Here is a 14,994-nt window from a genome sequence, read left to right on the forward strand (position 1 = left end):
ACTTGCCTATATAGTAGGCGTTATAGTATAGTAGTAGGAGCAGTAGAGGCAGAAGAGGGGGCGCGCTAGCAGTAGACTCTCTAAAATTCAATTAAGTGTATAGTATATACTATATTATGCTTAGAATAATAGAAGTAATATAGAAGCAATATAGAAAAAGAAGGCAAGTATAGTAGTAGCAATCTTTAGAAATAAGAATTTTTAGTAGTATAAAAAGAGTATTAATAATACTTATTAAGAGGAAAATAATAAAAATAAGCAATATAAAGTTGCTAAACTATTTATAAAGTAGAGGTATATTAAGTATATACTATATATAAAAAATATAAAGTAGAAATATATAGTTGCTAGAGAGATTTATACTATATATCTATCTCTACTATATAGTAGTAATATAGATAAATCTACTAAAAGAAGAGTATATAATAAACTTAAGCTGTAGGCTTAAGTAAGTATAAAGCACTATATTAGTGCTTTATTAAGTATGCTTTAAATATATATTAAACCTATATATATATAATAAAAGAAAAAGAGAGAATAGAGAGCTTCTTCTTTCTCTCTTTTCTCTCCTTAAGTTTATAGTTAATACTAGTAATGCTTACACGCAGTAGCCTATAAGGCTAGTCCTTAACACTTAATTATATTACTTCTAATAATATAACTTTTTATATTTAAAAGAAATTAGCTAAGTTTTTATAAAATTATATTAAATTATATTTTAGAATTATATTAAATTATATTATATATTTATATAAAAGTATATTATAGAATTATATTAAATTATATTATAGAATTACACTAAAATATACTATAAAAGTATATTATATAGTATAAATTATTATATTTAGTATACATACTAGAGGTCTATACTACCTAGGGCTACTAGCCTAATACTAGGCTAAGTAGGTCTACATAACTTAACTATAGCCTTCGCACAAGAAAGCAGATTTAGCTGTGCCTGGACCCTGGACCGTGTAAAAGCGGGGCGTCTCGACATCAAGCTCACAACCCAAAGTACGGAGCGCTCTCCAACATCAATCCTGCAAGCACACGACTGCTATTCTACATAAATGCCACTCTACGCCGTCAATCCCTCAGCCATGGCAACCGCTCAAGAACGCTCCGTGCAACGCACACCACACAGACTACACGTCAATCACAGCTCACGCAAGCGTCGACACGCCGACGCGTCTGGGTCTCCATCTCGGTCTCCATCTAAGAAACAAAAGTTGACCCATCCAGATTTCCCGCCAGCGAGATACTGGGAAGACTTATCCAATTATCCCCACTCTAAACTGCATCTTACAAAGGGAGCATTACAAGCTTTAGACGACGTCCAAGACCCCCATCCCGCAAACTCGAGTCCTACGCCACCCAGAGGGCGCGAGCGGCTTGCTATTCAGTCGCCTCTCGATCCAGGAACCAGAACCAAGCAGCCTCGGGAATTTCTCCGTCGCGGCACTCCAATATATTTGGAAAAACTCAAGCGTTTTGCGGCACACGGTGGTCCAGATCTCACGGATTTAAGAGGGGCAAGTAAAGATGCCTTTACACACGCAAGACTAAAGCTAACCGTTTGCAGTATCCCTTTACTGGCCCAACGCCCAGCATGAGCTCGTACGACTCCAGTCTTGGCCGCCGAAAACGAGGCTCCCAGTCTCCTCTCAAAAAAAGTACACTGAACACAGGTACAACAAAGGCCACGAGTCCATACGATGCCAATTTCCAGCAACATTTAATCAACTACAACATCTACCCCCCTCTGTATACCTATCCAGACGGTAGTGACATGCAGCAACCAGCCAACATGGACGAAATCAAACAAATCCTCAGGCAACGCCGGCCCTCGCTTTCGCCCTCGCAATGTTCTGACGGCGCGTTCAAGTCGTTTCTAAGGGCAGATACACACGCTGCCAAGGAGGCACAGGTCATGGCAAGAGTGATTCCAATCATTGAGGGAGAGTTGGTAGATCATACGTGTTCCTCGGGGCACATTCCATTTAACAACCTCGATCAGTTGACTGATGGCTCGCTTGTTGCCGGGAACCCAGACCTATACTACGGGGCACGTCCTGAACAGCTTCAACTAGAAGTACGGAAGCAGCTGAGCGGCAAAATTGAGCCTTCGGCCCAGGACCATCTGCCCATAGTACCAAACTTCTTTCTCCACGTGAAAGGTCCGGATGGAAACCTCACAGTCGGCTCTCGACAAGCGTGTTACGATGGTGCACTAGGAGCAAGAGGGGTCCACTGTTTACAGTCATACGGCCAGGCGGAGTTGCAATATGACAACAATGCCTACACTCTTACATGTACATACCATGGTGGTACACTAAAGATGTACACCACTCACCCAATCCCTCCGTCAGGTCCCGGAAATAAGACCGGCTTTGCTATGACACAAATTAAAACTTGGGGCATGACCGGCGATGCTGATACCTTTCGAGAAGGAGTTGCTGCGTATCGCAATGGCAGAGACTGGGCAAAGCGACAGAGGGATAATGCGATCACTCAGGCAAACGAGAGACAAGCTATCATGGAAGCCAGCGGCTCATTAGTCGACAACAGCTCGGGGCCGAGCTTTGCAAGCGGGACATCTGCTGCTGAAACTGTGGTCACCAGCCGACGAACTACCAAGCATCCTGGTTCACCTGGACTACTATCCTATGAGTCTGAGACATCGGCAGACGAAATGTTGCTTGACATGAGACCACCTGTCAAGCGTCCCAAGTCTCATTCGCCGCGGAAGAGGTAGCTGGATATCTAGTGCCAGCTTCTCCACGCAACACGCCTAAAATTCGATGACTGAGTTGTCAGTTGGCGTTGCACGGAAAGCCTCAACAACATGACTAGCTGCAATGCAAAAGGGTTGCAGCTATCACGATGCCCTCACGGGCCTTATCAGGCTCAGGCAACAAGGCAACAAGGCACACAAAGCGGCGAGGCATCACTCCTTGGCTGCCCAGTCAGGTCACACACATAGGGTCTGTCTTGCATATACAGCCCTGGTTGGTCGGGTCCATCAGATTGAAGAACCGAGGATCTCTTGAGACTATACGATATTATATGTGATATGAGTTATTCGCTCCAAGCCCTGATCTCTACGACCAGCTCTTGTCACAGTTGGAATTGCGAGGCGGACAGCATATTAGAAGAAAAAAATACAGTACGAAAAGCACAAAAGAATTGCACAGCGCAAAGAATCAACAACCCTATCAACTAGATAAATATAGTTACATTTCTTTCTTTTATATTTCTCCTAGGGCGCGTAAACGAAGCCGTCGACAATACAAGTCCTAGTAGTATATAGATGCTCCAACAAGGCTTGAATTAAGTAACTAGAAATATATAACAGTGACATAAGTTGAAGCCAAACTCTTAGCATACAAGTATTAGTACAAGAGAACTCGTCTAAATGTTTATTACTTAGATAAGTTTTAGTCTTAGTTTGCCCTCTGCTATCGTGGAACGACTTGTTGTCGCAGTATATAGGGGACATTAAGTACACGAACTAATGCGGCGTGGCCACGCCCGTTTTTTGGTGTGACACTTGCTCCACTATATCTAGGAAAATCTAAAGATTTAAAGAGAAACTCAAACGCAGACTGATTAGTCTAAGCAACAACTCTTCGTGCATTGACGCGAGCCCCTTTCACGTCTTGCTTCGTTTCAACGAGGCAAACGTGTCGAAAAGTATCTTTGTCTTGCGGGGGAGCATATAGAACGCAAATGCTTACGCGACCAGCCAGGCACTCTAGTCAAGCAGTTCCGGCGTGTGCCCAGAGCTAAATTTGAGCTGTAGAGTCCTTGAGGATTCAAGGAGACACTGCGGCGATATCATGACTTTCCTTTGCCATGACGTCACAGGAGCCTCCGTCGTTGTCGTCGTCGTCGCACGTGTGTTAGGGGGGAAAGTGGAGTGAGTTATATAACCTAGGAAAATGAGGGGCATTATTACAGGGCGGACTTGGCCAGAAAACTTAGAGGAGACAAGCATCAATAACACCTAATGTCCACCAACTAGCATTACACGTGGCGTGGCGTGGCGTGGCGTGCGTCAGGTTCCATTTGTTCTAGTCTTGTCGCTCAGGGCAGATTCTTTTCCAGAGTAGAGCAAGTAGAAGAGGGCGTGGTGCTCGAGTACCCCGTTCCCACGCCAAACGGCAACGAAGCCGTGTTTCTCAGTCCCCGTCTCAGGACGCTGTATTTCGTATGCTCCTGGACCCAAGACGCACTACACCAGCAGGGAGCCAAGAGGCGTACAGAAGAACGGCACCGTCGACGTTCAGATTCACCAAGAATCGGGCTTCAATGCGCAAAGAGGAGGTTGTGCACGGAAAAGCCTCAACCACACAACTAGCTGCAACGCACAAAGGTTGCAGCCATCACGATGCCCTCGTAGGCCACTAGTGCGCTCAGGCACCAAGGCGTCAAGGCAATAAGGCATAAAGGGCATTACTCCTTCATTGCCTACTTCGGTTACACGTGTAAAGAAAGCCCTTGTTAGTTAGGTCCGTCAGATTGAGGAACCAAGGACCTTTGAGACCCCATGATATCACATGTGAATATAAGTCATTTACGCCAAGCCCTGATCTCCAAGACCAGCCCTTGTTGCAGGAGGTCCAGGTCCACCAGACATCAGCTACTCGAGTTGCTAAATCAGAACAATACAAGAGATGAACCACATCCGATTCGTTGCAACAGGAAGCGCATGAGCGTTTCTTGCGCCGTACCATAATACCGCCGTGCATGACTCCTTTCGAGATCGCCTACAGCGACGACTGCTCCTACCGCGAGAAGCAGGTCGAATGCGAGACGACAACGGCGGATCGTATAGGAGGAGCTGTTTCTAGCGTGCGACGGCAAGCGTGTTCAGACGATGTTGTTCGGACATAGCAGATGGACAGGCTGGCAGAGTATAATAGACGCGCATCCGGGGGCGTAAGAGTCGTCGAGTTGGCGCAGGGACAGATCCATCTTGGCACGAGGAACGCATATCGAAACAACCCCTTGGTTAAGCAGGTCCCAACACGCTAGAAGCTCCTTGCAGGTGCTCCAAAGACAGGACTGCCTCAAAAGCAGACGACGTGGCGGCGGTCTGCTGCGGCCCTGGTCCTATTCGACTCGCAACCGGTGTATCTGCAGTCCACATCCCTCGACGCAGATCCATGTCGACTATAATCAAAGGCAGGTCCCGATTTTCGAAGAACCATCTGTCGAGTGCAAGATGAGAGTGCACGCACGCAGCCGACGAAACAGCAGCAGCCGCCAAGACAGCGCATGACTGTCGTGTTGCGTCCACGCCGCGTGTGCCGTCGCGCCGTGGGTGCGTCCTTTGCCGCCCACAGCTATCACGGGAAGCCGGCGGCATGGTGTCGTAGAAAACGACTCTCGTCTCGAGTCCCAATCAAACATGGTCTCGGATCCACGTCCACAGAGTAGAGTAGGAACATGTCCACCATCCGCAATGTGCATACACACCACGCCGTGGTCTCCTGCAGATAGCCTCGTGCATGTTGCACAAGAAGTAGGACAAGGGGAGGCATGCCATGTGTAAGTGACTATGCGAGGGCCAAAGGGCAAGAGTCGGTCCCGACGGCACCGGCTTGTCCGCCACCTGCGCGATTCTAGTCGCCTCGATACGACAAAGCTGTTCATGTGCAGCAGTGTACTGGATGCCGTGACGTGCATACTTCTGTCCTTCATCATCACTGGCAGTCGTTGGAGCGAGGGTCAATACTCTGTGGGAATTAAGACATGTATGTAAGTCGCGAAACGAACGGCGCAGACACCTCTTGGCTTTTCAACACATCACTCTCGCTCTCACTCGCTCGGCTTGACTCAGAAAATAAGCCTAAAACATATTATATGAACATCATGTCCGTTGAGTCTTCAGCGGTACAGCCAGCATATTTGATTTTGGGGACGACCAGCCACAGTATCCTATCCCGTCCTGCTCGTCGCTGTAGGTCGTGGTAACCCCAACCATCTATCAAGTAAATCATGGGTCTCGGAGCTGGGAAATCACACCCAGGCGCGCGGAACTGCCTTCACGTCGTGTATTTCTGTAGTATGTGCTTGGCGAGTGGTATTGGAGGCCAGCAGCGTATGGACAGGCGTTGCGGGCCTGCCTTGACTTAATACTTGCGGTGGCAAGTGTCGGGGATGTGCTTGCCCTGCACAGAGTAAATGCGTTAGTGTATCCGTGGCGAGCAGTGTTTATATCAGCCCGGACGTGGGGAGAACATGCCGTCTCGCAACGCTCAGGGCAGCAAAAGACTTGCTTGCAGCGGTGGTGGTGAAGCAGTTCAATGTCGAGATCGATGCCGAGGATTCCGAGGACGTTGATGTCCAGGTCGATGGCGAGCAATTCGTCGTCGGTGCAAACCCAGTAGTTGCAGCGGCCGCCGTGGCCGCCGTGATCACCATGCTCAACGTCACCGCCGTGGTCACCGTGCTCGTCACGGTCACCGTAGTCACCGTCGTTGTCGTATGTTGGGGCGGCAATGGCAACCGCGGCCATGGCGAGGACGGCAACAAGTGAAAACTTCATGGTTGGCGGCCCGAGGGGTCTTGGGAGAGCGATGTGAGGATTATGATTTATGCCGACAAGTGGTGATAGGAGGCCTTGTGAGCTGGTGGTGGATGGTGATGACCAGAGGAGAAGAGGGGGACTCCAGAGGTGAGTTCGGGGAGGACGACTTTATTTATACTCGAAACGAGGTTTACAAGACGACCTCCCGGCCCTCACGGAAGGCGTCCCGGCTTCTCTCGCATGGACAGAGGTCTTGGCCGAGTCTCCGATACTCCATGGGGCACATTTGTGTTTGTGTCTATTTCTCCCTGGCACAGCAACACCGGGCTTGCCCAAGCCTCGTATTGAGCTCAAGACAAGGACGCCCAGCTCGACGATGCCTGCTCCCGCAACGCTCCGCTTGGGCCAGCACAGCACAATAGAGGAGGCCTGCGACGCCGGCTTCATGGGTACTCGTCTGCGTAGATGGCTCTAACCGAACTCCTGCGCATCCTGGACAGCTCATCCAGGCTCCCATGCCCCGGGCAGGTCGAGCGCCATGTGTGACTCTCTAGCTGGTTAAGAGTCGAGCCACTTGGACTTTATTGGAGGAGCCTCGACGTATGTCGAATGGGGGCCGGCTTTTCCAGGAATCGGCGTCGCGGAGGTCCCTTGCGGCCGTTGTTCTCTTTCTGATTACCTGGGCGGTTGTATACGCACTATGGCTTGTGCGTGTCCAAACCGGGAACAGCTTCACCCCCAACGGTTCCGTTTGTTTTATTTTAGTCGTATTTTTTTTGCATTCCGTTCTGGCCAGCAGAGCACAAGAGTGCTGGTGAATGCTTTTATTCCGTACTGGAGCAAGCACACGCATCAAAGTGCCGGCGAGGGGGTCGGGGGAAAAAGAAAGCACAAGGCGACGCAACCACGATATCTCCTAGAGCGTTGTGAGACATGCCAGCCTGTCTCTGGGAGAACGGTTGAATCCAAAGGTTCACGTGAGCCTTCAAGGGAAGGGCAAAATGGCCACAACCCGCCACTCCCCATCACGTCGGCGACCATGATCCAGCCCTCTCTCGTCTGGGACTCTGGGCAGTCGACGATCCGCCAGGCTTGGACGTGCAGGATCGCCCGCGCCGCAACTCGACGCAGCACATCGTGGGTCCCCAAGGCGCTCAAGCCCAAGGTCTTCAAGTCTTGGCCGTGTCTTGTTGGGACAGCTCGTCACGGCAACTCGTGACGGCAGCCCTCCGCGACGAAGCTTTGCCAGGTCCGGCTCGAGCGGCAATGGCCATGTGCCTCCGGAGAGAATCATGCCATTGTCCCTTTGCCGCCCCCTCTTGCGGAGCACGGAATACGGAGTGAATAGCAGCTTGTGCAACGTGCGGGCAAAGCAGCAACAGCCGTGGTATTGCGTCTCCCGGGCTCAGCCCTGCATCGGCACTAATTGGGACAGACCATCTCGAGCTGCGTGCGTGTAAGTAAGCCGCCCAGCAGACCCGGCTGGGGATTTACATGAGGAGCAACTGAGACAGGCATCGCCCAGAGAGCCGGGGCTGAAAAGCCGTCACTGCAGTCGGCCTAAAACGGATGGCAACGGCCACCCGGCGAGGCATCGACGGCCTGCAGGGAGAGTTGATAAATCATACCGGGTCCAAGTTCTCTGTTTTGTCTCCCGAGAATGGACAGAGTAGAGCAGAACAGAGAAAAAAATCCCCCAAGACGCCCTGTCTCACCTGTATGCCGACTTGTCATGACACGGCAAATCGCAACCGGGCTGATGGCGTGAATCGTAGTCGTAAAATCAAGCCAGCCTCGTCGTTGATCTCGGTTCCAAAATTCTCGCAAAATTCGCATGACCCAATAGAAATATCGGCATGTTTGTCACGGGCACGGACGACTCTGAGCCACGGCTGGTGGGCAGTCGATGCGCGGCCTTCAGCTTCAGCCGTTGATGCTGATGTTTCGTCACCGTCATTTCGGCGCTGGCTTTGAGCTCTCCGTCACTCCGGCTCATTCATGCAGAGGTCACAGAGCAGGATCAGTCTCAGCAATGACGAATCTACTGGTGTCCCCAGGACTTCGGACAGTTGCACAGGGCCCCGAAGCTCGAGGAGGAGCCTGGCGCAGCTACACTAGCCTGTGTCGATCGCTGAAAGCTCCAGTAATGCGAAGATAATACTCCGTGATGTCGGGGGCTCGATTGACCTGCTGTACGGAGCGCCTCAACGGCCCCAGGGGCCAGCACCATGATGGATGGTGCGATGACGACGACGGCGAAGCGGGCTTGCTCGAAATGGTGGCACTCGGTACGTCGTGCCGGTCTTGGCTCCATCAACTGTTTCTTTTTCAAAGCTGAGTTTGTCTGAGTCAGTGGACAATGGAAAACGTTTTCTGGAGAAACTTTGAACAACGGCAGTCGTGGCATCGTGTATGAGGTAAGACCAAGACCGATCGCGCGGTTTGTCTCACGCAAGCGTTGTGTTCAACAGCGCCGATCGGGTCCGTCTGCAGTTCCTGCCCTTGCGACGTAACGAGGGCGGTCTGGTTGTAATTGTTTGACTTGCTCCTCCAGCGCCTGCTGGGCCTGGTGTGTTCGTGGTTCGGGAATCGGGGCGTTTGTGCCATCATCTAGTTGTCCAGCCAGTCTATTTGGTCGACGTAGCTGCCAGCAAAGGCATCGACTGTTGAGGATACATGCCACAGGCCCTCGTGACGTCGCAAAATTAAATGAGAGCTCGCCAATCGCAAGCTTGCGTCAGAGTGCCCTGAATCAAGGGCAGCCCGTATGGAGCTCGGCCGCGTTAGCAACGTCGCTTCTGGCAAGACGCGGCGTGGTCATCTTGACTCGACAAGATATAAAACCTCGCCCGTAGTTTTAGTCCCTGGTTCCGTTTTTAGGCCACGTCGGGTCAAGTCTTGATGGCACGAGGTGCAGGCATAACCATAGCCTGTCGCTTTTCAAGGCTGCACACATCCGCCGGTGAGTTGCCCAACGTCGGTGTTGGAATCCTCGATTCAGCCTGATATTCTATCCAAATCAGTCACTCGAATAGAATCCACAGAACAAACACGTCTGCAGAGAATTAGTTGCCGGGCCGGGCCCTGCCTCCCCCAGCCAGCAAGCACAACGACTCAATAGTCAACCGTGGCCGGCCACGTGTTGAGAAGGGGCCCAGAAGGCGCCTCGTACGGAGCTTTTGAGAGAGTACGAGAATTCCTATGCCGCCAGTACCGACACCCCGGTTGACTGGGCTTCTGGTGAGCGCTTCTCTCGCAGAGGATGCAAAGTTCCGTGTGTCCAAAGAACGCCCTGCTGGCAAGCAGCATGAAATGGAGAGCAAGTCTGCACGACAAACAGGGGCAACCGGCTTTTGTGCGTGAAACTCACGCCACTATAGCTTCCGAACGCGCTTTTGTGAGACCTTGTCGTGCGCATCCTCCGGCTAACAACATGGCCGAGCTACGTGGTGCAACGCGTCGTATCTCCATTATGCATGTCCCGAAATACGTATGGCCTTTGGGAGCGCCTGAGCTTCTCCCCTTTCCAGTATCGTCTGTCGACATTGCCGAGTCCACGGCTGTCAAAGACTTGCGTCATTCCCAAGAACTGCAGCCCTGCACTGCAGGTCAGTTACTTGCCGCCGCGAGCACGGCCGCTGGGCTCACAACAAAGATTCAGAAACAGAGGAAGAAAAAGAAAAACACAAGCCGGTAAGCGAGTGAAAAGGGGTCAGGGGGGGGTAAGCGAATGCGACCCGGTGACCCGTCGACGGGATTAACAGCAGCACATGTCACGCCGGACTTGGTTCCCATCATCATGCACTCGAAACAGCATCCCGTCCCTCTTGAATGCATCCACAGCGTCCAGATATGTCTAAGATGAAGCGCTCGGAAGCACGACATGGTGTTCTGCCCGAGACTCTGGGTGCGACGCTGGCGCGGCCAAGACGCAGAATTCCACGACAACGGGTGTGATCGCCCTTGGCTTATCGGTAGCTTGCACATGGCTCATGTCTGCTTAGAAAGTGCTCAGGAGATGATACCTTCGAATTGCGCCGACGCAGTGCGCTTACATGAAGGACGACGTTGTGGTGTCTGGTAGATTCAACGGCCCGGTATAGGATAGTTGTGGAAGTGCCAAGTCGCCTAGTAGATGCGCCTAAAGCGTAAGACTACAGCTAACACTATTACCTCTTCGCTGCAAAGGCCTTGTTATATACTTGCCTTTAACGCACGGCCGCCTATTGCGCCAACTAGGGCATTATATGTAATCTTACATTATTTTAGAGTAACGACATGTATCGCTTCTCTGTTCATATAACCTTTAGTGGTCTACCACTTCTCTTCTTGTTTTCTACTGATAGGGTTTTTTTCTAACGTTCTAATACCCGGTGTGGTATTGAACAGAGCTGCAACCGCACGGTAGGTTCTACCTGTAGATAACTCAGCCACTATAGCTGCTTTTTGAACCGGGCAAAATTCATAATGTTTAGGCTGGTTTACTGATAATTCTACGCCAAAGGCACGTTTTTCAGGCATTTCGTTGCAAAAGATATCTGTAATTAAGGGTAATAGTTGTATTGAAGGTCTAGAGGTTTTGTTCGCAAACTGTTGAAGAGTACGAATCTATCTAGAGAGAAAGGAAAATCCATAATGCCCACGTAGTCTGTGGTTCGCTTCAGGTAGAAGCGAACCTTGTGTGGCGCCTACGTTCAGCCGCTGGAATGGGTCGTAACGCCTTAAATGAGCGACTTGATTTGACACGCTTTCTATATTTGTGGTGGTTTTTGACAGCCGCTTTTGGCAGTTGCAGGCTTGCTGTTGTTGTTGCTGTTATTGCTGTCGTTGCTGTCGTTGCTGTCGTTGTTGCATTTAGTTTCGTAATCCTCCGCAGAGCAATTCCTTTGGGCGCACTTGTTGCCAACAGTACGTTTAAAGTCAGGAGGGCAGACGCCACTAACGATAGGCTCAAATTCAAAATGCTTAAAGCAAACACATGCATTCTGCCTATCCAGAGCTTCGTTGTTGCTGTTATTGCTGTTATTGCTGTTATTGCTGTTAGTAGCGACTTGCATTGCTGTTACAATAATACGCTAAATACGGAGGCGCGCGTCAAAAATCCTGCCTATTGCATAATTCCACAACGTTACATAGAGCTCAGTAGGGCGCTAGCTGTAAGGTAATTATTACACTAAATTATAGTATAAACTTAACTAAGTTTATAGCTAACTTCTTTTCTAAACTTTTCTTTAAAAATCCCTTAATTTTAAAGCTCTTTAGAGCTCTTTTTATAGCTCTTTTTATAGTATAAATTTATAGCTCTTTTTATAGTATAAATTTATAGCTTAAATTTAACTACTTACTTAACTACTTAAATCTACTAGCTAAATTTAACTTTATTTAAAATAACTACTTTAAAATAGCTTATTAAATTTACTTTATAATAAAAGTAGTAATCTTAGCTCTTTAAACTAAAAGTAGCTATATAATATTATATATTATATAGCTATTTTAAGTCTTTAAGAAGTTTATTTAATAAATAATTTAAGTAATTAAAAAAAGCTTTAACTTTAGCTTTTAGCTCTTAAAGATTAAAAATTAATATTTATAACTAAAGCCTTAAAGTAGCTACTTAAGTAAAGTTAATAGATTAAAAGTTTAAAAGTAAATTATTAAAAAGATTAGTACTAATTAATATAAAAAAGAGAAGTTAATTATTAATATTACTAAAAAGCTTAATAATAAAAGTATATTAATTTTTATTTTAATAGTATTATAAACTTTAAAATCTTTAAAGTACTAAAAAACTAAGTTAATAAAAAAGCTTAAATTAATAAAGTCTGTAAAAAAAACTTATTTTTAATAATATATTAATTATTATTATTAGTTTTAAAATAATTAGAAATAAGTTATTTAAACTAATAAAACTATTATTATCTTAAGTTATTATTATAAAAACTATTAAATTTAATAGTAATCTTTAGAGGCTTTTTTATATAGCTATATTTATAAGTATTAAAAAGTTATTTAGAATTTATATTTTAAGGCTTTTTTTTATATAATTATAAAAGCTTTTATTATTATTAAATACTAAAGACTACTATAAAGTATATTAAAGCTATAAAAATTATTAATAAAATAAATTAAGACTTTAAGCTTAAAATAAAAACTAAATAAAAATTATTATAACTTAAATACTTAAGCTTTATAATAAAGCTTAGCTAGAAGCTTATATTTAAATAAAATAAGTTAATAAGTAAGTTATTAAAGTTAAAAAAAGAAGTATTAACTAGTATTATTACTAAATAAAAATCTTATTATTAAAGCTTCTTTTATTTATAAAGACTCTTTTAAGTATAATAGTTTAGAAAGATAAAGTACTATTATATAATTATATAATATAATAATAAATATTTAATATATATAAAGTTAAAAAGCTCTTTTAGCTCTTAAATTTACTTAATTTAAATTTAATTAAAGTAGTATAGCTATAAATAAAAAAATAAATAACTTAACTTAAAGCTTTTAATAATAAAAAAGAAAGTATTAAAATATAATAAATTTATTAAAAAAAGCTACTATAAAAAGCTATTTAAAGGTAAGTTAAATAAATTTCTAAGTATATTAAGGCTATTATTTAATTATATAATAGAAATAAATATAAAGAGAGTTAAAAGCAGCTATAGCTAAATTAAGTAGTAGTATTTCTAAATTAATTAGTATTATTTTTTAGCACCTCTATTAGCTTGTAGAACAGGCAGAACTTTTAACGAGCACCTCTATAGGTAATTTTAACTATAACAGAATTAGGCACGCCTGTAGGTCTGAGACTTCGGCTGTTAAGGCAGGGCTGGATGTAGATCCAGATACAATTTGTGAATAACTCGGCTGTCAATTTTTACTACCCCTATAGTCTCAGAAATTGTGCCTCGGATTGAAGCTATAAGTCAGTCTAAGACGAAGTCCGCTTTTATCGATTTTCTGCTTCGATGCATTGCACTCAATAGCCTAATCGTGCCCGCCCTATATATTTTAGGTAGTTAGTTGCCCTCACTACCTAAAGGTAGTGCTGGACACTAAGACGGACTAGACACTAAGGCAGGCTAGTTTTTAACCTAATAGCTTTATTAACCTCTTTACCTATAATATATACTTTTTTTATCTTATATTTCTAGTTAATTTAATATAGAATTTAAATGCTATTTATATGCCTTTTTAGCAGCTTTAAATTTTTTTCTTTAAGTATAATTATAGTGCTTTTTAGTAGCTGCCTTTATAACTTAATAAGTAGTATTAAAGTAATTATTATTATTTATAATAGACTTAAGCTTATAGCTTAAGTATATATAAAGCACTATATTAGTGCCTTATTAAATACTTATTAAATATATATTAAACCTATATATATATAATAGCTAGAAAAGAGAGAACAGAGAGCTTCTCTCTTCTTTCTTCTCTTTCCTTAAGTTTATAGTTAATACAGTAAAGCAGGTTTATAACAATCCCCTGCTATAATAATTCAGCACACACGCCTAGGCGTAAAGTACCTTTTCTATATATTATATATATAAAAGTAACTTTTAACTTATAGTAATTTTTCTTATAGATATTGCTTATTAATATATATAAGTTTATAATTATATACTACTTTACTTCTCTTAAAATCTCTTATTAAGCTTTATTAAGCTTTACTAGCTTAATTTTACTAATAAAAGTAAGTTCTTTCCTAAAAGAGTAGTTGCATCTTAGCGATATAATCTCTATAGTTAGGTTATAACAATGAAAAATTGCTCACGAAGGATATTGTTATAGACCTAAATTTACTGTACTAGTAATGCTTACACGCAGTCGCCTGTTGGGCCAGTCCTTAACAAGCAGGCACAATTAGAGACTTACTATTCTTAGCCGAGCTACAGAGGAATTCTTAGCTAATATATTCTTAGACAGGCATAAAATTTGTACTATGCAGTATCTAGCTATTTTGCTATAACAACAGATTATATGCACTACTTGTTACTCTATAGTCTGCCGTGCATCCGACGCATCCTGTCTCTTTAGCTGCGGAAGGGTTCCCTTTTAGCGTGGCAGGGATCTTAGCGCTAGCTCTTAATAGCATAAGCATAGACATAAAACAAAGATAAGACGTACTACTCTATAAATATTTAGGGGTTTGTTCCACTCTAGGGCTGCAAAGAATCTAAAAGAATGGATTTAGAGATTGCACGGATCATTACAAAAGTCGTGTACACGTCTACAGCTCACTAAGTGATGCTAGATGTACGTAAGGGCCCTCGTCACGCGTGTGTCTTATATGTTTTCCTGTGCATCCCAAGTAACATCTACCTCTATCACTATCCTATATTCTATACTGCGCCACCCCCTGCACGTTGGAGAAGTTAGCTGCAAGGGGTAGAATTATGCCAAGGCTGGGTGGGAGTCCGTGGGCCAAGCAGTTATAACCATTCTATTTGTTACTA

The 14,994-nt window shown here is 44.9% G+C and overlaps 2 protein-coding genes across 2 annotated transcripts; one reads left to right on the forward strand and one right to left on the reverse strand.

Annotated features, from left to right (window-relative positions):
- Positions 1-1,609: 1,609 nt before the first annotated feature.
- Positions 1,610-2,755, forward strand: MAM_07137 (uncharacterized protein; the record flags this gene model as incomplete). The annotated part of the gene is made up of 1 exon (XM_040825935.1): positions 1,610-2,755. The coding sequence occupies one exon, from the start codon at positions 1,610-1,612 to the stop codon at positions 2,753-2,755; it is 1,146 nt and encodes a 381-aa protein (XP_040675976.1).
- Positions 2,756-6,137: 3,382 nt separating this feature from the next.
- On the reverse strand, positions 6,138-6,553 carry MAM_07138 (uncharacterized protein; the record flags this gene model as incomplete). Its single annotated transcript, XM_040825936.1, has 2 exons — positions 6,138-6,176; positions 6,281-6,553. The coding sequence occupies 2 exons, from the start codon at positions 6,551-6,553 to the stop codon at positions 6,138-6,140; spliced, it is 312 nt and encodes a 103-aa protein (XP_040675977.1).
- Between the last annotated feature and the right edge of the window lie 8,441 nt (positions 6,554-14,994).

The sequence above is a fragment of the Metarhizium album genome (assembly GCF_000804445.1).
Source record: "Metarhizium album ARSEF 1941 chromosome Unknown scaffold_28, whole genome shotgun sequence".
NCBI lineage: Eukaryota > Fungi > Ascomycota > Sordariomycetes > Hypocreales > Clavicipitaceae > Metarhizium > Metarhizium album.